Source organism: Alnus glutinosa, chromosome 12 (genome assembly GCF_958979055.1).
Source record: "Alnus glutinosa chromosome 12, dhAlnGlut1.1, whole genome shotgun sequence".
Taxonomy (NCBI): Eukaryota; Viridiplantae; Streptophyta; class Magnoliopsida; order Fagales; family Betulaceae; genus Alnus; species Alnus glutinosa.
The window spans coordinates 26,142,081-26,164,307 of NC_084897.1; the positions used below are offsets into that span (position 1 = coordinate 26,142,081).

The 22,227-nt window shown below is 33.2% G+C and overlaps 2 protein-coding genes across 2 annotated transcripts; both read right to left on the bottom strand.

Annotated features, from left to right (window-relative positions):
• Nucleotides 1-2,614: 2,614 nt before the first annotated feature.
• On the bottom strand, nt 2,615-9,455 carry LOC133851257 (la-related protein 1C). The gene is made up of 6 exons (XM_062287590.1): nt 8,598-9,455; nt 7,559-8,090; nt 7,325-7,484; nt 7,109-7,199; nt 3,773-3,844; nt 2,615-3,648 (listed from the first exon to the last, which is right to left on the bottom strand). The coding sequence occupies exons 1-6, from the start codon at nt 9,090-9,092 to the stop codon at nt 3,328-3,330; spliced, it is 1,671 nt and encodes a 556-aa protein (XP_062143574.1). The 5' UTR covers nt 9,093-9,455; the 3' UTR covers nt 2,615-3,327.
• A 9,109-nt stretch (nt 9,456-18,564) lies between these two features.
• Nucleotides 18,565-21,790, bottom strand: LOC133852732 (uncharacterized). The gene is made up of 5 exons (XM_062289484.1): nt 21,507-21,790; nt 20,676-20,791; nt 19,852-19,909; nt 19,626-19,703; nt 18,565-19,089 (listed from the first exon to the last, which is right to left on the bottom strand). Exons 1-5 carry the CDS (start codon nt 21,697-21,699, stop codon nt 18,896-18,898), a joined length of 639 nt encoding a protein of 212 aa, XP_062145468.1. The 5' UTR covers nt 21,700-21,790; the 3' UTR covers nt 18,565-18,895.
• Between the last annotated feature and the right edge of the window lie 437 nt (nt 21,791-22,227).

Sequence of the window (22,227 nt, forward strand, 5' to 3'; positions counted from 1 at the left end):
TGAGTTCAAAGGTTGAATTGAAAATTCTAAGTCCTAAATTAATCGTTGATATTACATGCAATACGGACTAATGCATATGGACTAATGTGAGAAAATTGGTGAGCCTTAACTTTACTCAACGCATGTTTAGACTGTTTAAGCTGCCATTCTCACACTATCTCCGCAAAATACGGACAAGTAATTGCTCATCTTCTGGTGCGCAATAAGCAAAATACTTTTGACTTGCCCTAAGAGCATTCCAAATGGCTCAGCCATTTTCACTTTTAGGCTAAAATAGCTAACCAATTCATTAAAAAATTCCTCTATTTGATTTTACAAATCAAATGCAAAATGCATTTGTGTGGAGTTCTACTATTCACAAATGCACTTTTTTTTTTCTTTTTTTTATTTGTTTATCTTTCTTTCACTTTCTTTCTCTCTCATCAAAACTCATTTACGGCATAGCAATATTTTAATATATCTCTAAATCTCGAAAATTGTATTTCCGAGTATATCTATATGACAAAATCTATATTTGACATTTTAAAGTCACGCTCATATGAAACACCTCATATGATAACAAAAATTTTGCTGACTTTATAGCAAATAATTATTCCAAAAAAAAAATAAAAAAAAAGGACTAATTGTTGAAAAATTATCTAAGAATTAAAAAAAAAAAAAAGATAAATAAAGAATTAAAAAAAATATTTAAATGATACAGTAAAATAAAAGATAATTTAATGTACGGTGCATTTTGAAATCTATTAGTTAAAATAAATAAAATAAGCTATTTTACATATAAAAATACATAAATTATTGATACTGCTATGAATAAAAGGTTAAGAACCAAGAGAGAGAGAGAAGGAAAAGGTAAAAGTATCCTCCCATGGTAATGACCAAAAATACGTTTTCGTCAAAATTATTAATAAATAATTTAAAACAGTGAACACTTTTCAAAAGAGAATCTAAAAAGAAAAATCACATTTATATCCTATTAACATACTTTTTAAAAACAAAATTAAAAAAACATTTTTTAAAATTATTATCAAACATATCAGTCTCAATTTTATTTATTATTATTTTTTTAAAAAAAAAAAAGAAAAAAAAAAAGAACCGAACTTGATGGTAATTGATGGCACAAAGCCACTCAAGACCCAAGTTAAATAAACTTGCCATAATTCCGAATCTCTGACCCTCTGGAGTAAAATCAACTATCATCAAGTACTGAAACTGTCATAATATGTGGGTTGCAGTGGCTGTTCAAAGTTATACTAATAATTTATTAGTATTATTAACTAATTTAACTCAAAATTAAAATAAATATGTCTTATCCTTTTAGTCATAGCACCTTTCCTTTTTTCTTTTTCTTTTTTTTTTCTTTTTTTTTTTTTAAATATAAGCACCTTTCGGTCCTTTCCTTTAGTTATGCCCAATTAGGACTCTTCGTACAGTCTATTGTTGCTTTAGAGAGATGGTGTAGCTCCAGGATAGGTTCATCGACATAGCATACTAGGGTGATAGTGATGGTAGTGCCGTAGTAGAGAACAATTTTGTTATTTTTTGTTTTTAGGATTCAAAATTTTAGCAATTTGTTCACTATTTTTCTGGTGAAAGAGTTCAGCTCTTATAAAGGTCCAGCTGTCTCGATTCAGATTTTTAATAATTTATTGACTATTTCCGTAGTAAAAAAATTATTTGGCCCCCTCCCATTAGAATGTCTGGCTCCGTCCATCACAAGTGAGCCTATAGAAATTTTTTCATATTACAATTTAAATAGTAAAATTGTAAAAGATCTCTATCCCATAACCAGACTGAACTTGATCCTTTGAAGGGCCAAGTAGGGGCTTTTAAGGGGGCTCAGAGCTTAGTCTTTTTCATCCAAAAGAGAGGAACACTAGAGGAAGAAAGTTCTACTTTAGATGTGAACGTAGATTTAATTTCAAATAACATGAAATTACACCCTGCTCATAATAACTCACGTAGCAGTTTAAGAATAAAAATATTACAATTTCAAAACACAATTAATAAAAATATGTAGTTTTAAAATATACAGTTTCAACGTTTAGCAAAATTATAATTTAGGCCTCGTTTGGCAATCATTTTCTTATATTTAAGATAAATTTTTATTAGTAGTAACAAAAGGTAATTTATGTAATATCAAGTAGAAAAGATTTATATAGAAAAGTGAAAAAAAAAATTATATTTCAGAAATTTTTTTTATTTAAATAATAAAAAAAATTGTTGGTATGATATTAAAGGAAAAAAAAAAAACTAAAAATGTTCTAAATTTGATTTTTTTTTTTTTTTTAAAAAAAAAAGTGAAAATAAAAGAAGTGATAGAAAGAAAAAAAATTGCCAAACGGGAGCCTCAGTCTTTAAAAATCATTATTTTTAAAAACACAGCCATAACGTCAAAAAGAAAGTTTTTATTTTATTTTTTTTTCTCAAACGCCTCCCCGACATATCACACACTTGTAGATTTTGTTTAAAAGAAAGTGCTGTCAAATCAAATTGGTCCTTAGCGTACTGGGATGGTCTCGAAAGGACCCATTTCCCATGCTTTCAAACATTGTGGACGCCTTACAGAGAAAGAAAAAAAAATATATATATATATATATATATATAACAAGTTCCAGAGTTTAAATAAACATGAATACCAACCATATCCAGACGAAATCTGGAAAATCCATAGGATTGTCCCCAAGGGACCATCTTTATGCAGTAGATTCTTCTCAAAGGGTTTGAAGAAATAAGATATACATATAAATGTAATAATATAAGTATGATATATGTGACAGAGAAATTCAAAACAAAAAAGATGGATCAAGACTAGAAAGATTGCAGTTGGAGCACGAGCTGCAGCATCCAGCAAAAGCCACCCACCTCTCTTCCCCTCACAGTCGGCAGACATGAACCCACCAAGCACTTGCATCACTCAGAATTATATGGTATACCTCCAGAAAGTGGAGGTGATCTGACCCCAAAGATTCAAAAAACCAGCTGAGGGGCAGGCAAGGGAAATGAGATAAAAATTCCCCATACAAAAACATTGATCATGCCACCATTAAGAACAATGGAGTTAAATGCAAAACCCCCACAAAAACCATACATGCTACTAGCTCGAGTCATAAATGGTTCTTTTTTTCTTTTTTTTCTTTTTTTTTCTGCTTTAATCTTTTTCTGTTCTGTAATAAATTCCCCTTCCCCTTTCAAATAATGGCTTCCCATGTACTCATGAGAAATCATGTTTTACCATGGCAAGACCACTACCTGCAGTTCAAGTCCCTCCATTCCCCTCTTTCCTTCAGAAATTAGTTCTTAAAAAAAAGTGCACACATCTCTCTTACTCTAATTTCTTGCCGAAACAGAGTGATCTGAACCAGCTTGAAGACTGACTTGATCTGTCCTGTTCCCACCAGACAGCTGCAACTGGCTGCTAGAGTCCCCAGATTGTAGTCCACTTTGGAATGCTTCAGCACGAACATTGGATTGATCCCTTCCACTGCTGAGGTCAGCAGTCTTCTCCTCCAGTGCCATGTTTTGGACATGAGCTGTCAGCATATCCTGACTGGTATTTCCATAGGTCTGAAGGCCTGAACTATTGGCAAACTGAACTGCAGATGGCATTATCCATCTCTTCCAATCGTTGCGCCTTCTTACTTTGTCACCCTAAAGGCAGAGGGATTGGAATTAGAGAAGCAAAAAGATTTGACACAGTACCAAAACGTCATCAAACAAGCTTAATATCATTAATCTTCAAACCAATTACCCTAAACTCATTCTATAAATATACCTGTACTTCCAGAACAGTTGAAGTTCGGACAGCATCCAAGATAAGCTGGATATTTTCTGTCAAGTGCACAACCTGAAAAGCAAGCCACAGAAACATATCATCTTTGCATCAATAGATTAAGGGGAAAAAAATTTTTTCTCTGGCACTACTGCAATGATGGGACTAGCACATCCATTTTTTGAAGCATTTTTCTCTTTGGCCTGGAAACGGGAAAAATACAAAAAGTGGCATACTGTGACCAAAAGACAAAAACAGCGACAATAAAAGAACGAGACAGCACAAAGACAAATAGTCAGATTCCAATTTATATAAATCTGTACAGTAAAAAATGGCATTAGAAACACAAGCCAGCACCAGTACAGAAGATATGCAGGTGATAATACATCCGAGTGCAGAAATACAAAAAATAATAAATTACTCAATATCTTCCACCTGTCTGTTTGTGATATCTCAGAAATAAATATTCCAAAGTCAGTTCATGGGAAAAGAAGCTTACAGCCAGACCAGGAAACCAGGAAAATCAATTGATTAACCGTCCTGCATAGAGTCCAACTCGACTTTAAACACCTTTCCCAGAATCAACCAATGGTTTAAAAGCTTTTATATCATCGTCCCAAACTCCCAATTATTTGTCCCCATGAAGCTATCCCCTTAATCAGATAGATACTTCAATGATATCATCATCCACAAACACAATCCTTCCAAGGAGTATAATACAAGGTAATTTTCATTACGGGTAAAAAAAGAAAAAATATAATGTAAACCTTAAAAGATAGGCCAATAAAAACTTTTTGATTAGTTTTGCCTATCAAATGAAGTTTTATAACATTTTTTTTAAAAAAAGAAAAGAAAAGAATAAAGAAAGAAGAAGAAGAAAGATTAGCAACACCTTAGACCAGCAACATAAAAGGTCCTCTGCCTCTTTGTTTTTTTTTTTTTTTTGGTGAGTTACAGACCTGGTGGAACTTGAACAGACGACCTCACCCTCCACCTTGCTACAAAGGGAGGAAGTAGCAGTAGAGCTAAAGCTCATTGGTAACAGGTATTGACTAGCGAAAACAGCAAATATCTATAGGTTAAAATTTGTAATCCAAAATCTTTTTTCTTTCCAAAAAGAAAAATCAAAATACATCAATTTATGAAAAATCAAACATCTAACAGCACAAGGTCATAAAAGAAGGATAACATTGCACCCAATTCCCAGAGCCACTATCTGATCATAGGATTAATCCTAGTTGGGGGTTAGTATAAACCAAAAGCAAGTTAAAAAAACATATCCTGGATATATCACCGACTTATCAAAAAAGTGGAGATTTCTAGCAACACTGTTTTTTTTTTATAAGTCATTTCTAGCAACACTGTTAGAATAGAAGGACATCACTTTTCAAATAAAAGTTAACTAGAAAGAGAAAAAATGTGGTCTCAGTGCAAAAAAATAAAAAACAAAGAATAATGATGCACCAAAAGCAGGAAACATCATGTTCTGGCTGCAAAAGTAATGGCACTTCAATACTATATCCAGGACTTCAGCAGGAGTCATCTCAGGCATCTAACTTTTAAGAGATGATTCATCATATATACTGTTGCTCCCAACCATAAATCTGAAACTAAAGGAGCTACTCAGCAAGTAGTTTTGGCGAGTTTGTGTACCACCAAAAAATTTTAATGTCACAAATAGTGAGTAGGTAAAACCGCAATACCTAACAGAGACAAAGAAAATATAGAATCACTCCTCAAGACTGCTGTTAAGGAATTTTTCAAACTCCAGGAAGACTATTGCATGTGCAGAAATAATAAGAAAGGCCAATTGATGTCTTCTGGAAACTTAAATGGTTCACAAAATGATCTTAAACAAAACATCCATATACTTGGGTAACATAAATGTAAGTCAATCATGCACTAGTGGAACAAGCATCCATATTCATAGGTAATGTAAATGAAGCCAAAATTGCACTAGTGGACCTACAAGTGAAAGGAGTATTGAAGGATGACTACATATCTTTACATTCTAATTCAACTCCGAGGGACTGGAAAGTTAAAGAAACCATTTTCCTAAACATTGAAAAGTTGGTGCATTACAAAATTAACCTGTCCAGACCTAGTTACCACCCTCGTCGATATATATTCCCCAATTACATACATTATTTTCGTACTAGGATAAGCAGTGTAGATTATGCATACCAAGAGGGAGTATCTCTATATGAAAGATTGGGTGAATTAAGCCAAACCTACAATTTCATCCAGTCAAATATTAATCAAATATAAATAGATCATATCTAGTAATTACATGGCCAGCATGATTCATAATGTCAATTGTGAGCAATCTAGAAAAAAGAAGCCCAAGATGATGAGAGAGATGGTGCATAATTAATGAAAGATTGAATATCTTGAAGATGGTTGGCACACCAAGAGGACAAGATTGTATTAGAAAATCATCATCCAAAATGGTTAGCAAATCTGCAGCAAAGACATGTTCAACATTTAAGTAGTAGACAGAGGGGATTGCTTAGCAATTCCCCTAAAATTTAGATAGAAACCCTCCAAAAAGCCCCAAATCCAATTACCCACCGTCCCTCAAATAAAGAAATAATATTTAAATGATATAAACAAATAATAGATAAGCGGATGTGGAGTCCATTTGAAAAGTATTTAGCAAAAATAGAAAAAAAGCAGTCTATTAGCTAAAATTTAGATAGAAATTTAGAGAAGCAGATGCGAATGCTATAGCTTCAAAATGGTGAATATGAAAGCACAGAAGGACTATTTAAAACGAAGGCTAGATAAGCCAACATTCTTCGTGTCACAATTCAACCATTAACCAAAAATTTTCACATAGCTATTTATTCAAAAGTACATGTTGAATCTTTATTGCGAAATCTATTACCCTCACATGCTTAAAAACAATTGCTGCGTGTTAAAATAAAATAAATAACTTGATGCAAATAAATAACTAAACAAAAACGACTTCTAATAGTTCATGAAGTGCTTTATTCATTCATTACGCATTACTCAAAATCCTCAATTGACATCAGTTGCGCAATTGATGAAACCTCAGATATCACCAAGAACCTCCAGGATTGTTAAGGTGTTCATGAAGTCCTTTATTCATTCATTACGCAATACTCAAAATCCTCAATTAACATCAGTTGCGCAATTGATGAAACCTCAGATATCACCAAGAACCTCCAGGATTGTTAAGGTGAATGTCCAATGTGCGTTAAAGTTGAAAAGGTTAAGATAAAATAAGAAACTGATCATAAATAATTAGCAGTAAACAAAGAACACCACATCACTATTGCATAAGCAAAACCATTGAAATATCCCCAAACAACTCACTTTGTTGAAGCCTGCTATCAATTTAATAGGAACCCAGCCCTGGTCATCCATGTTCTGCCGCAAGTATGTATCTTTAATTAAATTCTCATTACTGCAATAATCGAATATGAGGTGCAATAAAAGTTAACATTCGGACAGCATAATCAGTTGATCATGACAATAACAGAATATGGTTAACTAATTATATTGCCTATTAGGAACAAGTAAATAGAATACCTGAAATAATAACCTATCTGATCAACTATCTTAGTATGCAACTGAGGATCCGGAGCAGGGAGAAAAACTGCATGAGGCGGTATTGGGCCAACGAAAGGCATGCCTCTGATTGAGTCAGGAGGAGGTGGAGGAGCAACATATAACACTTGTGGTGGCAGTTCTGGAAAACGGATTGCAGCCTTAGAGCAGGCCCACACACTAAAAGCATAAAACTTGAATATTAATACTGCTTACCAGGGAAACCAATGGGACTGCCAAAAGGCCGCATTGGTGGTGGGGGAATAAATGGGGCAGAATTTGGCGGTGGTGGTGGGGGCCTTATAAACCTAGGCACAACCCTCTGTTGCTGCATGTGAGTGTCTCTACCAGGGAAATTCCGATGAGCATTCCAATCTTGATTTCCACGATCTTGGTCACGCCTGCCTCCATAACCATGATTGTGAGAACCATCTCCGCGTGGATGTGATCCACCATTGCGGTTCCTAAACGAGTTGCGATGTGGCGGATGCTCATTACCACTATGGGATTGCGACCCAAATCCGCTCCTTTGCATATGGTCCTTCGATGAAGGGTTATTTGGAGCCGTCTCAATCACCAGACCTGCTGGTGCTTGCTGCTGATGAGAGATGCCACCATTAGAGGATGTGCTAGCATTAGTACGCTTCATTGATCTCGACCGTGAAGGTACATTATGGCTCGATGTTGAATTAGGATTCACATTATTACTGTTCTGTTTCTGTGAAGAGGAAGATGGTGTTCCAGTCCCCTACAGTACACAACAATATAATCTAAATTTATGAATGTAGATAGGAAAAGTACATGAACACATTAAACAAAAAAAGCCAAGAAGGAAATTCCAACATAATCACTATCAATTCAGTCACTGAAAAAAGGAGGAAAGTAAGAGAAAAAAAAATGATCAATCTCACACTTTCTCTTATTCTAGCTTCCAGATTTTACAAAAAGCTCTTCACAACCAAACCAAACATCCTCATCACTCAGAATCGAGTGAATTGAAGAGATTCAAGAAATATGCTCGCGCAATCCAACCTCATTAACATTCAAAATTTTGTTGCCCTTTTCCCTTTCCTACACTTCCTAAGCCTATAAGATTAGTATTTTTTTTCTATTTCCTACAATTTCAAATTCGATTAAGTTGTTTGAAATAACCTCAGCTGATTGGAACTATAACAATGACTAATCAATAAAACACATGAATTCCAGGCTACGAAACAAAGAGACCAAAAAACTAAAAGAATTTCACGAACCAAACCTGAGATGTAGCGACAGGTGATCCGGTATCAGATAAGCCTTTCAACGTTTCCGAAGACAATTTCGCGGAAGCCCTGGTGGACTCCGACAAAGCGGGCCAGGAGACCGCACCCCCCATGACCGGGCCAACCTCCGGGCCCGGCCCATTCGACGGCTTGTTCCAGGCGGGCCTCTTCCCCGCATTGCCGTTCGACCCATTCTCCGAGCCCTCCCCCATCCCCTCCTCCGGCCCCACCAAAGCGACGTCTGGCTCAATCGCAGTCATCGATGACGTCGACGACGACAACGACGTCGTATTGGATGGCGATGACGGAGCGGCAGCGATCGGCTCAGGTTCTCCGCGCACGATTTGAGTCCACGGCGCCGGCGACGACGCTGCCCTCGTGGCGTGACGCGATTGAGGGCTCCCGATGGTGTTATCGCCGATGGAGTGACGCGGCGATTGGTTCACCGAAGAGGCCGAATTGGTGTGGTTAGCACTACCGTTCGTAGCCATCAGAATCAAAAGGATAAATTAGGGTTTTTGAGTGTGTTTGTGTGTGAATAGTCGACGAGTTGATCGACGATGATTTGAGGGTAAAAAGGGAATAAAATAATAAAATAAAATTCGGAGAGAGAACCGGAAAACAAAAAACAAAAACTCAGTTCAGTAATGCAGAGAAACCTTCTGGTGATGGATATCGGAGATGAGCGGTGGCTCTCCCTCTCCTCCTCTCCCCCTCTCTCTTTCTCTCTCTCCCTATTTTCCTTTGCTTTGGTTGCTTTGCTTTTGGAAATCCCTTTGAATGCTCTCAGGTTTTGGCTGTCTGCCTAAATTACGAAAGTGCCATCTAAGTTTTTGTTTTGAAGTCAGGAATACCCTCATGGGCGGAGTGAAAGAATTCGTACTCCGCTATGACTCTGATTGGACCGCGGTTAGGCCGTTAGGGTTAATCCATTGCTTTCCTTTATGGCACAACTTACCTATTTGTTTTATGCTTCCACGTGTCGTACTATATATATATATATAAATGTTACCACATATTTGTCCTATACAATTAGGCCTCGTTTGGTTTGCGGATTAGACCCATGGAAAAGAATAACTATTCCTACTGAATAGCTATTCCTTTGTTTGGTTGTATATTATTTAAGGGAATAGTTATTCCCACGGAATAGCTATTCCCTTACGAAGAGGAATAAGTATTCCACTCAAAAAGGAGTGGAATAGCTATTCCTTTCTTGTGGGAATAAATAAAATTCGTCTTTTGCCCAAAAACCCCAACCCTCTCAATACCCAAGTCTCTTATCCCCCTCTCTCTCTGTTTCTCAACTCATGGTGTATTTGGATACGAAATTTTGAAAATAAAATATAATTTTGATTCTACTTTTTTCAAAAATAAATCATATTTTATTCAATTTTTTCAAAAACAAATCATATTTTATTCAACTTTTTATAAACAAATCACATTTTATTCAATATTTTTTTTTTTTCTAAAAAGTCAAATCTCAAAATTCGCAAACAGAATAAGAATTTAATTATGATTTCAAAAATTCATTACTCAAATGCATCATCAGTATCTCTCTCCATCTCTACAATTATATTCTCATCCCCCTCTCTCTTTCTCAACCCAACTTAATTTGTTGTGGGTTAGTCTATTTTTTTTTTTTTTTTTTTTCTCCTATGATTTAGCCTATGCAGATGATTTATTTTTTTATGATGATTATGTTTTTTTTTTTTTTTTTTCTTATAAACCATTTTACTTTGTAAGTAAAGAATGGATGTTTGTTACTGGAAAACAAATAAAAAAGAATAAAATAAAAAGGGCTTTGCAGATGATCTATTTTTTTTCTTTTTATTTTTTTATGATGGTGATATGATGATTATATGTGTGTGTGTGTGTGTGTGTGTGTTTTTTTTTTTTTTTTTCCCTTACAAATCATTTTGTAGCGTAATTGTATATGAAAAAAAAAAAAAAAAAGCCATGAACTCTATGAAATTAAAAAAAAAAAAAAACAAAAAAAAGGTCATAGTATGATTGTTTATGTTTTTAAAATAAAGAAAAAAAATGTCCTTAAGAATATAAATTATATTTTTATTATAAGGGTGTTTTAGAAAATTTGACTATAATATGATTCCATTCACAAATGTATTGCACTGTACCAAACAAAAGAATACATATGCAATGTTCTATTCCACCGTTACAACCAAACAAAAGAATAGGAATAGTTATTTCATTCCACCTTCATCTATTCTCAGGAATAGTTATTCCTTTTCCTAATGGAATAGACATTCCGCAAACCAAACGAGGCCTTAATAAATATTTATTCTTATATAAGTAAAAAAGAGGACGAGGATTCTTAATTTCTTATAATTAGTCATCTAAATTGCACTTAATTTGAGCGGTGTGTATAAGGAGGAATTGTAAAGTTTATCTATCCCTTACAATTTAAAATATAAAGTTCACATGTCTTAGAAATCGAGACAAATGGTTCTCACAGTCCCATCTTGATAAAACTATCTAAAATATTTGTGATTCAAACAACCAATTATATGGAATCTCGAATAAATATTTGTTCTTACGGTTAATATATATATATATATATATGAACCATTAAATATATTTTTATATTATTTATTTGACTATGTAGCATTAATGTATGTATTTGTGGAAATATAGCATATTTTGCAATGAATATGACAATGCCAATTATGAATCAGATTCTCTACCCTTACCGTTATAATTATTAAATTGAATCTTTGTTTTTAATTAAAGATAAATTATACACGTACGTTTCATAAACATCTTCATACAACTAAATTTTAAATTTACAATTGAATTTATGGGTAAATTTGAAAAGAGTAATGATTCACTACCACCTAAATATACAACTTTTCACCACCTTGCCTATGTGGCAAGGTGGTCCCCCACCTTAATTTATTTTTAAAAAATAAAAAAACTCAAAAAGTAGTGGGGGACCACCTTGCCACATAGACAAGGTAGTAAAAAGTTGTATATTTAGGTGGTAGTGAATCATTACTCATTTGAAAATGAAATATATAAGAGATGTATTTATATCATTTATCTTAATTAAATTATTTAAATTTACTATTTATATATAGAAATTAATAGAATATTGTGATCTAAAAGATATTACCATAGTTAGTAGTTACACATCCTTAATATGGAAGATTCTTTTTCTTGGATTTTCTTTCTTCAATTCCTACTGAAATAGGGATGCCAATAAAATATGGATTCAATTTGCTGTTTTGATATCAGCATCGTATCAATTAAACTTTTTTATAGATTCTTTTCCTTCTTTGTTGGGTGGGTTCATATCAATTAAACTCTGAACACCCATCATCTCTCGCAAGTAACATCTGTTTGGACAGTGGGAATCATTATGAATGTATTATTTTTTAGGAAAACTATATTTACCATACTCTAATTACCATTTGATTTAGAACAAAAATTACTATCTTATTTGTAATGTCTTCTCAATGTTTCAATTTTTGTAACGTCCCCTTAATCTATTATTGGGATTGTAATATCCTTATTTTGCACTCAAAACAACAAAAATACTATTTTTAGCTTCTTCTTCTTCTTTTAGAAATTTTGTTTTTTGTTTTTTTGAATTTGTTAATCATTTTATAATTTTATTTTTTTAAAAAAAAATATATATATACAAAGTTTTTTATCATTTTGGATCACGTAAGAGGACACTGCAACGTCAATGGTAAATTGCCAAGTTGGGGTAACATTGCAAATATTACAGTAGTTAGAGGGGCATAAATGTAGTTTTTCCCTATTTCTTTTATATTCATCGAGACAAACCAATTTTAGCTCTTAAATTTCATGTAATTTAAATTTAGTCCCTACTTTTTTTATTTTGACAATTAGGTTCTTAAGATTTCATCCGGTCTCAAACAAATTCATCTGTCAATCTGTCATTTAATTAGTTAATGATATTTCACGTCAAATAAATAAATCAATTAATGTCATGTGCAGGGGCGTAGCTAGGTGAAGGTTTGGGGGGTCCATGGCCCCCCCAAGCCCCAAACTTTTCCCAAAAAAAAATTGAAGTTTTATCCCTAATTTTTTTTATTTTTTTAGTTTTAGCCCCTTCAAATTTCTTTTTTTTTTCAATTTGGCCTCCCCAAAGTCTAAAAGCTGGGTCTGCTCCTGGAACTCATGTGATATGCAATTGACAAGTTACTTGCATATTCAACAATAGTCACGTGGCACTAATTGATTAGTTTAGCATGACATATCGTTAAGGAATTGAACATTAGATTGACATAATGATCTATTCAAAATCACATGAAAACTTAATAACCTAATTATTCTTATAGAGTATTCTTTTAACCTATGCTAAATTTTGGTTATATATTGATAAAATATACAAACTCTTTATTTATAGGTAAAATTAGGAGCTTTCAATTAGAATTTTACTCTAATTCTTCCTCCCTTCAAGGAATAGAATTTGATTTTAATTAGAATTCCACTAATATTGTCCTTATTGAAATAAACTACAAAACATATTTAATTTATGTTCAATTAAATCTCACTTAAATCAGCATATGGAGTCGCACTTTAAATATTAGAGAATATACTGTTTTGTTTGTTAATTTGTTTTGTATTTTTATTTTATTTTATTTATTTATTTAAAAAATTGTTCTAACGTGACATAAAAGATAGAAATTATTTTGAGTGATTTAAATTGTTGTTAATATTTTTATTATGAGATGAGAAGATACAAGACGTAAAACAAAAAAATTAATAACCAAAAATATATGTCTGAGAATGATTTTCTTTTGGCTATTGTCAAATATTATATATATATATATATATATATATATATATATATATATATATATATATATATATATATATATATATATATATATATATATATATATATATATATATATATTTTATTGGATCTCTATGGGGGATGCTACTTTAACTGTGATTGAATAGTAAAATGAAGTATGTTTACATGTGGTAGGACGTGGGCACGTGGCAGATAGGTGTGGTCCTTAGGTTAAGGTAATCTCTTAAGGACTCTCCGGTTCCTTTCCTGCCCTTTGTTTCTTCGCAAGCCATATTTTTATTTTATCATTATCCTACCTACCAATTGATGTGATAATATTTTTTAATTTAATAAAAAAAAATAGAGCAGATTGCTTTAACAAAACAATATCATATATATATATATATATATATATATTAAAGAACTTAAATTTATTCCATCCAAACCTGATATATGAACGGTTTAACGATAGCTTGAGTTAAGCCATGTATTATCTTATTAGAAATTCTACTAATATGATAAATTTGCCAACCAGAAAGATAATTTAACATAGCACGAATGTCATCAACTAGTTGTCTAAATCTACTCCGGCCAGTTACGAACATTGAAACTCACTGCTTTAACCACTTGGAGCACATCGTCTTCCAAAATGATATTATAATATTATGTAAACCTAAAAACATTGATGTGCTAGTGTTAATCCACATTTAGTTTTTTTTTTTAACAAACGTTTATTTAATGGTAGATTGACGATGTCATGCCAACATAATAAAATAGTAGTGAGATAAAAGTGTGATTTATAATATTACTCTTAAAAAAAAAAAACAACGAAAACATTAAGATTAAACTTAAATGGGGTTGTATAGCTACAAAGCTTTCAAGTGTTTTCAAAATAAAGAGGGGCAAATGCTTCCATTTTTTCTTCTTCTTCTTCTTCTTCCTCTAACAGAACAACATCAAACACAAAACTGGTCAGGGCAGAAGCTAGTGAATCTTCATCACAGCAACAAATGCTAATGCCATTGCAAAGTGAAAGCATTGGAGATTAAAATATGAAAAAAAATATATATATTAGCCCCCAAACTACCACAATTTCTTCGGATGGCACCCTGAATTACCAACACTTGCACTCCGACCCTCCAAACTTCTACTTTCTGATTTTTTGCCCCATCCGTTTATTTATACCGTTAATTCTAACAGAATTTGGCCAAAAACTCAAAAATACCCATTCCTTAACCGTGAGAATTTCAAAGTGTAGAAGGGGTATTTTCGAAATTCTGTTTGAATTTGGGGGGTCAGAATATAAGCATTGGTAGTTTGGGGAGCCATCGGAAGAAATGGTGGTAGTTTGAGGGGCTAATATATATTTTTCCCTTAAAATATATTTGCATGGGGGAAAAGGCATTCTAATGTGATGAAATTAAAATATAAAATGTGAAATAGGAAAAGCAGAAGCCAAGATAGACGGTACAACCTTAGAAGTCTACATCCATTGTTGCTAATGTTCAAAGGGATACACCGTCTTTATATTGAATTTTACGATAGTACATGGACACGCCTATTTGTAGGCAAGGCCGGTTCGATATATTTTTGAGCATTAAGCAAGAAGTTTAAGTGATGCATTTTATTTAAAATTAATTATTAATTAATTTAAAATTCATTTTTTTTTTGCTTTTTATAATGCAAAATTATTTATTAATTTTTTGTATTCGAGTTTTTTAACATTTTCTTTTTATTTTTTTTTTATAGGAACATTTTCTTTTTAATTAATAATATGGCTAATCCATTTAATATTTCTTGTGACAATATTGATCTTGATAGGATTTTATTAATTTTAATTTTGAAAAACTTCTTTTTACAGAAGCAATTGTATCAGGTATATATTGTCAATAAAATTCTATAAGCAATATTTGCATTAGGAAAATAATCAATTCTTTTTATATAATTTTTTTTTTTTGGACCTCAAGTCTTTTTATATACTTTAATGTGTCAATTAGAACAATTTCTTCTATTTGTAAAATTTCTGTTAAAACTTTTAGTTCTGAAAATAAAAACTTATGGAATGATTTGAAGGAATTGAATAGTAAGTTATTGAGAAATAATGAAAATAGAGAAGAAGATAGAAATTCAAATTCGAATAAGACTTGAAATAGAGAAATTGAGATAAAAAATAAAAACTTATAAATAGTAGGATTTTTGATAGGATCTTATAAAGAGTAGGATTTGAAATGGAAACTTGGAGTTTTTCATTTTTTTTTTTTTTTTTTTTTGCACGTTGGACTTAACTTAAGGCCTTCAATTTTGGTAAAGGCATTCATGACTTTTGAGACTTTCCATATATTCTTAGCATTTTTTAATTTTAATACATTTCTTAAATTCATTTTTACCATATTTTGGAGCCTTATTAAAGTGTATTTATGGTAATTAAGGCCTTTTTTTTTTTTAAAGAAATATTTTTTATTTTAATTAGAGGCCTTAGGCGGCCGCCTAAGGCTCTAGCCGACCTTGTTTGTAGGCTATATAAATGTACAATGCAAATAATGTAAAAGTTCGTTTGATACTGAAATTTCACAAATCAAAAATAAGATTTTATTTAAAATTAAACAAAGTGTAGTGTTTGAGAGTGTGCTTTTAAATAATCATGATTTGATTGTTGGTAATGGGACAAGTTTTTTTAAAATGATCGATTTTAGAAGCTAAACTTCGATTTTAAAGGCCAAATTATAATTTTATCAAACGCTTAACTGCGTTTTTATTTTTATTAAATCTCAAATTTTTAAATTGTTAATTTTAAATTCTATGTTTTGAAACCCTAAATCTAAACTGGTCCTAAATCCTATTATAATAATAAGCCATGATCGGATTTTTTATTTTTTTTTCTCAATTTTTGGACACCTAAAAATGAAAAAACTGAAAATTAATTATTCTTAGCACAAAAGATGAGGAAACGCAGCCATCCTAGGCAGGGTTTTGACTGGACAGCGAAGACAACCTTTGCGAAGAAGGGAGACGAGGGAGACGATTATTGGAATGTGTCACATGATAACGCAGTGTGATGGTCCTACTTCCCTTTTGGATATCATTCTATAATTTTCTCTCCACAATATTTTATCAGAAAAATAGAAAAAAAAATATTTTGAACTACCAGAGTTCCTTAAATTTTTAAGCGTGTTAAAGTGATCCATTAAATTATTAAAGTGTTCCAAAAAACTCACTTCTGTAAAAATATTCTTTTAATACCGTTACCACTTGTCATATATCTTATTAAAAAATAAAAAACTTAAAAAAACAAAAAACAAAAAATATATATGCGAAGGGGTGGCGCCATTGGCCCAAATGGGTGATTCATAATTTTTATTTTTATTTTAGTTTTTTTTCAATTTTTTTCCTTCATTTGTAAATTTTAAATTTAAATTTAAATTTTATTTTGTAGTATAATATATGACACGTGGCAAGTTACATTTTTTTGTACATTTTGATAGTTTGATGGTCATTTAGCAAACTCTAAAAATTTATGGGACTATTTTAAAATTGATTATTAGTTAAGGAGGTTTTTTTTTTTTTTTTTTTTTTTTTTTTTTTTTAATTTTAAAATATGTTTCCCATATTTTATTTAGTCTCAATAAAGCTTCACTCATATATCATTATAAATTCTCACTTAAACTTACCTTCTTAACCTCGCAGAGAATATATGGAAAGGGAGAAAGTGTCGGTACATAGGAAAGAGAGAGAGAGAGAGAGAAAATGTCCAAGCGAGTGACAGAAGAAGGGCAATTGTCGAGCAGCAGCATGGGAAGGACTACGTAGACCCACCACCAGCTCCTTTGCTGGACATGGGCGAGCTTAGGCTTTGAGTAATTTAATTTGAGACAGTTTTCTTCTAAATTAGATTAGAGGAAATTCTCATTTCCTTCAACTTAGTCTATTCAACTAACATATAACCTTAAAGCATGTGAAAAACATATACCCTACTAAAAATGCACGTAAAAATTGTATATATTTTATGAACACATATAAGTTTAATACACTAGATTAACCCAATTTAGCCTACCCTGGTGTATTATCCGACTAGCTGTAATCTATGTTGGCAATGGGGTATTAATATGGTGAAGTAGTGATGATGGGTTGCGGATGGCCTTGTAAAGTTATTCCTCCACTATCGTTGGCTGGCTTTTCTTCTTCCTGTATATTCCGAAAGGCAAATGGTTTGTAATCTGTCATCGTACTTGACTCCCTACACTAAACAATCAATCAGCTTCATGATAAAGAAACAGAATATTGGGAATCCCATGTAGAAAAGCGAAAGGAAAATGATTTTTTGTTGTTGTTGTGCATGTATCACTCAAAGCGAAAAAGAGAGAGAACAATGGACAAAGAAACTAAATTGAGAGCCCTACACACAAGTAGGGAACCAAGATTTCTTATTGGGCGGAAATGCCAATAATGGGAGGCTAAAATCTAATATTGATAGAAGCCCATCAGAATTTTTTTTTGGCTAAAAACTAAAATCATGCTAAAATCCACACCCATCTCCCCTCACCTCATTCCATTGAGTTGACGTGACGGTGCCCATCAGACCTTTAATCAGTCTTTGTTAAAAAAAAAATTAATAATCAAAAAACCGATAGACACTGTTACGTTAACTCAATAAGATGTCGATAGACACTGTTACATCAACCCAATAAGATAGAGTCAGATAAATGTATAATTTTAACATTTCTCATATATAATATATGAGGAGAAATAATACGTGCACTCCTAAGTCCACTCTCTTGATGTGGGAAAAATCCTATTTTTATCTTCCAATTACCTGATAATGCTGATATAATAATCACAATCAACTATTGCATCAGTTTTTGTTAGAAGAAAAAAAATTTTAAAGTTAGTTAAGACCGTCATATCAGCATTGTAAAATAATTATAGATTATTACATGGTTTTAAACATTTCTCATAATATATATATTCAAAACCGGGGATGCGCCCCCTCCCCCGCCTTCTAGTTCTGTTCCTGCTGACGAGAATGGAACTAACTTCACGACAAGTTTATCATCTGAGGTTGATCAAGCTAGCTCGGAAAGAGAACAAGTTGATAATCAAGATAGGCACCAGAATCGAGCCGACAGATCGATTATGGTAGCACTTTGGCTAACAAGCGAACTTTAGCTTACTCTATGAAATTCGGCAAGTTCAGCGAAATAAATAAATAGGTAGGTCAAAATCCAGCATCATTTTTTAAACTTGACAAAGTTCATTTGGGTAAGAACTTCCCCACAAATTTGCCAAGAAATCATAATTCCCGCAAGCGCACTACAAAGACATGGGCCACATGGATAGGGATCCCTGCAATTGGCTTGGCTGCCCAAATTGTATGTAATTCAGGCAGCCCCACAGAGAAAGGGCTGCCAAACAAGTCCGATAATTAACAGAAGAAAAGAAAAAAGCCATCCGAACAAGATTGGCATTTGTAACGCACGGTTCAGAAATTGCTAGGGATGAAAACAAACCATTTTACAAAGGCAAAAGTATGACAGGGCAGGGAATGAACTCAGCCAGCAGGTTTGCATCTACATGCTTGGAATGAATTGCTTCCATGCTTATAACTACTAAATCCAGATTCAGATCATCAGCAACCTCACCAATGATGGCTGTTGGCTTATTACCTTCCCCGAGTCGCTCTAGCAACTTAAATTCCTGGAACCCACCTATCAATTTTATGGAAGTGTTAAGAATAATCAGCCAGTCTGGAAGATGCAGAGGAAAAGTTAATGAATAATTAATTGAGTAATCCAGAAACCTAATCTTATCAGTAAATAAAGTAAAATGAAGAACTGCATTATAGAGTTGACTTCTAAAAGTCTAAGTTGGCTAATAACTGATCAGTAAACAGCCCCATTCTAACAGCACTACCAAATGAGACCAAGATGATGCTGCCTAGAGCCCCATTCTTGCTTTATGCACTCATATTGCAATTCACTGAATCCCTTTTTTAGCTATGACAGAGTGCCTAATGGTTTCTTCAATGCAGTTATTGAGCAATCATAACAGATTTTGACCATTACATAAAGAAATTCCAGTCACAAAATCCTTGGACACAACTTTGTAAGCATGTTTTGAGTGCGTTCACTATATATATTATATGAAAGAGGCCCATACACCTCATGTGCTACTCCCTTAATAATATCTCAAAATCAAAATAACCTTCCCAAATTGACAAGAAATGTTCAGAACAAAAACAAACCTTCAGAGAGATGCCAGCGGATGCTAGAGAGTTGGGTCTCATGCTTCGGCAACGATTCTTTCTGCATTTCATCAATAACTGCAAAGAACATAAAGTTCTATATTCCTTGTAATCTCGCATTAAAAAGAGTCTGTGGAAAAGAAAAGAAAAAAAATGCCTCTACAGCTTAGTTTATATGACACCTAAAATGTGAAAAATAGTACAAATAAATGTCAACTGAACATACCCACAACCGTGATGTCAGCCCCATACTTCTTAGCCAAAGCAGCAGTAGTTGCTACAGCCTATGAACAGATTTCAACAAAGAGTGAGCCAAGGGCAAAGAAAACCATAGGTTTTGGTTGAAGACATTGTGTCTTGACAGAAACCACAATCAATTCTCTGTTTCCACTATCAACAATGTGTGGGACTTTTCTCTAAAATTGCAATTCCTATTAGAATTAGATAGGTTTTTTTTTTTTTATTTAAAAAAAAATTATTGGTAAGTAACACACGCATCCAATGGGGCTTGAACCCACGACCTCACCCTCCGCCTTGCTACAAGAGAGCAAGTACCATCTGAGCTAAAGCTCATTGGTACACAATTCTGTGTGTCCACTATCAACAATGTCTGGCAATTTTCTGTAAAATTGCCATTCCAAGTAGAATTAGATAGAATTTGAGTCCTTCCCAACATAGGTCCAATGCCCATAGCCATAAAAGGGTCAACAGAAAAACCACCTTGGTCACCAGTACAATATCCCCACATACAGAACAATTCAAACCATGAGGATGTGCTTATGTGGGCCAACATTCAAAGAGATTGAAAAGAAAAAACACAAAGGAGGATATGTTGAGATCGCAGGCTCAACTTGTACATCAAAAGCTTGTGTAAACATAAGAGTATCATAGAACAAAGCAAATAGAAACAGGAAATGTAATAAAGATGACTCCCTAAATCCTCACGAAATAAAATGTTAGCATCAGAAAAGTACCCACAAGTCCAAAGATCACATAGCTCTAGTATCACAGAAGATTGTGTCGAATTCAGGTTTATCAAAGAAAGGTCACCTGTCTTGTTCCCTCAGATAGAAAAGGATTCCGATCCGTGATTGGAAGAAGCAGATGCTTGAAATTAAAGGCATCTTCGGCTAGACTGACTTCAGACTCTTTCTGCTTAGCCTTAGCTGATAACAGTTTACACACAATCAACATTAAGTCACCAATAGATGAGATGAAACTCACTGAAATTGCCAAAATCACCAGCAAGAGTACACAAATGACCAAAAACAATATATATAAAAAAGAAAAAAGAAAAAAAGAACACGCGAAATTCTAACAATTGAAAGGTTGAAAAGATATAATGACTGGAAATAATTAATGTTCATTCAATGGCTGTCTCATGTTTGTGGATGCTAAAAAAAGCTCTAAACTTTAGAGAAGATAATGACTTTATTAGCGACTGCTATATCCGGTTTCACTTGACTTAGACAAAATCACACTCGTAATATTTTTTCTGGAAAATCCAATGAATGCGAACGGGTCCGGTGTGTACAAAATTGGTACTTCAATGCCAACTTCTACTAATTATGTGATCCCCTTGAAAGTTTTTCGGGGCAAAATGCTCGCAATCATGTACGTAAATTAAGCTTTTCAATTTTTATACAATTAATTATATCCTGATTCAATTACTGAAAACTACACTCCATTAGCCGAATATAGATTACTGATACTTAAACTGCACGTGTCACAAAATTGAATCTATGATACCCCTAACCCTAATAATTCGTTGATCTACTACATTTTCCTTTATATGTAAAAAGCTAGTAAAGAAATGAGAAATTGAGGACTATTGGCAGCACAAAATCTCATGGAAAATGAACAAAAAGAAGTAGAATTTACCTTTGTGTCCGATTCTACGGAACCTGGAGAAGATAGAGGGCTTACGAGCTTTGGACCGGAGCGAAGACGAAGCAAAGGCTATAGAAAACAGAGACGGAGAAGAAGAATAAGAGGAAAATGACGTAGGCAGAGAAGTTTTGAGGTGCTTTGAGGGCTCAACTGGAACAGCGAGCAAATAGTGAGCGAAGGCCATTGGGCTTTGAGCTTCAAGGTCTCTTGATGGGCGAGGAGGAATATAAAGGAAAGAAGAGGGTTGAGGTTGGTTCGAGAAAATGCGCAAGAGAACCGAAAAGGAGAAACATAACGGATAATGATTGCATGCGTGCGACGTGTGAACGAGGGATGCCACCTCTAGTTATGGCGCGTTGGATCGGCATCTTCTGTATCAAGGATCCGGATTTTACCATTTTGCTATTCGAATTATTTTGCAACAGTAAATATGAGATAATGCCATAAAATAGACTTGTTCCAGGGGAGGGCGGACTGCTCAAAATCTACTTCGATACCATATTAAATTACTATTTATATAAGTAAATTTAATTATTTAATTATGTTTTAACACCATTGATTAGGAAAAGATTTGCGCAATTTTCTTTTACTAATGTAGTAGTACCACGTCGCACTGTCACATTGGCGTGTAAAGAGAGTACGGAAATGACACGTATAGATATCATAGTCTATTATATTATACACCATGATATTAGATTTATGAAATCTAATC

Coding starts and splice junctions, on each gene's coding strand:
- LOC133852732 (XM_062289484.1), bottom strand. CDS start 21,699: ATGGCCTTCGCTCACTATTTGCTCGCTGTTCCAGTTGAGCCCTCAAAG. Junction 19,910..20,675: donor TATCTGAGGGAACAAGACAG/GTGACCTTTCTT, acceptor ATCTGTTCATAG/GCTGTAGCAACTACTGCTGC. Junction 19,090..19,625: donor CCGCTGGCATCTCTCTGAAG/GTTTGTTTTTGT, acceptor TAAAATTGATAG/GTGGGTTCCAGGAATTTAAG.
- LOC133851257 (XM_062287590.1), bottom strand. CDS start 9,092: ATGGCTACGAACGGTAGTGCTAACCACACCAATTCGGCCTCTTCGGTG. Junction 7,485..7,558: donor CAGTCCCATTGGTTTCCCTG/GTAAGCAGTATT, acceptor TCCGTTTTCCAG/AACTGCCACCACAAGTGTTA. Junction 3,845..7,108: donor TGATAGCAGGCTTCAACAAA/GTGAGTTGTTTG, acceptor CTTGCTTTTCAG/GTTGTGCACTTGACAGAAAA.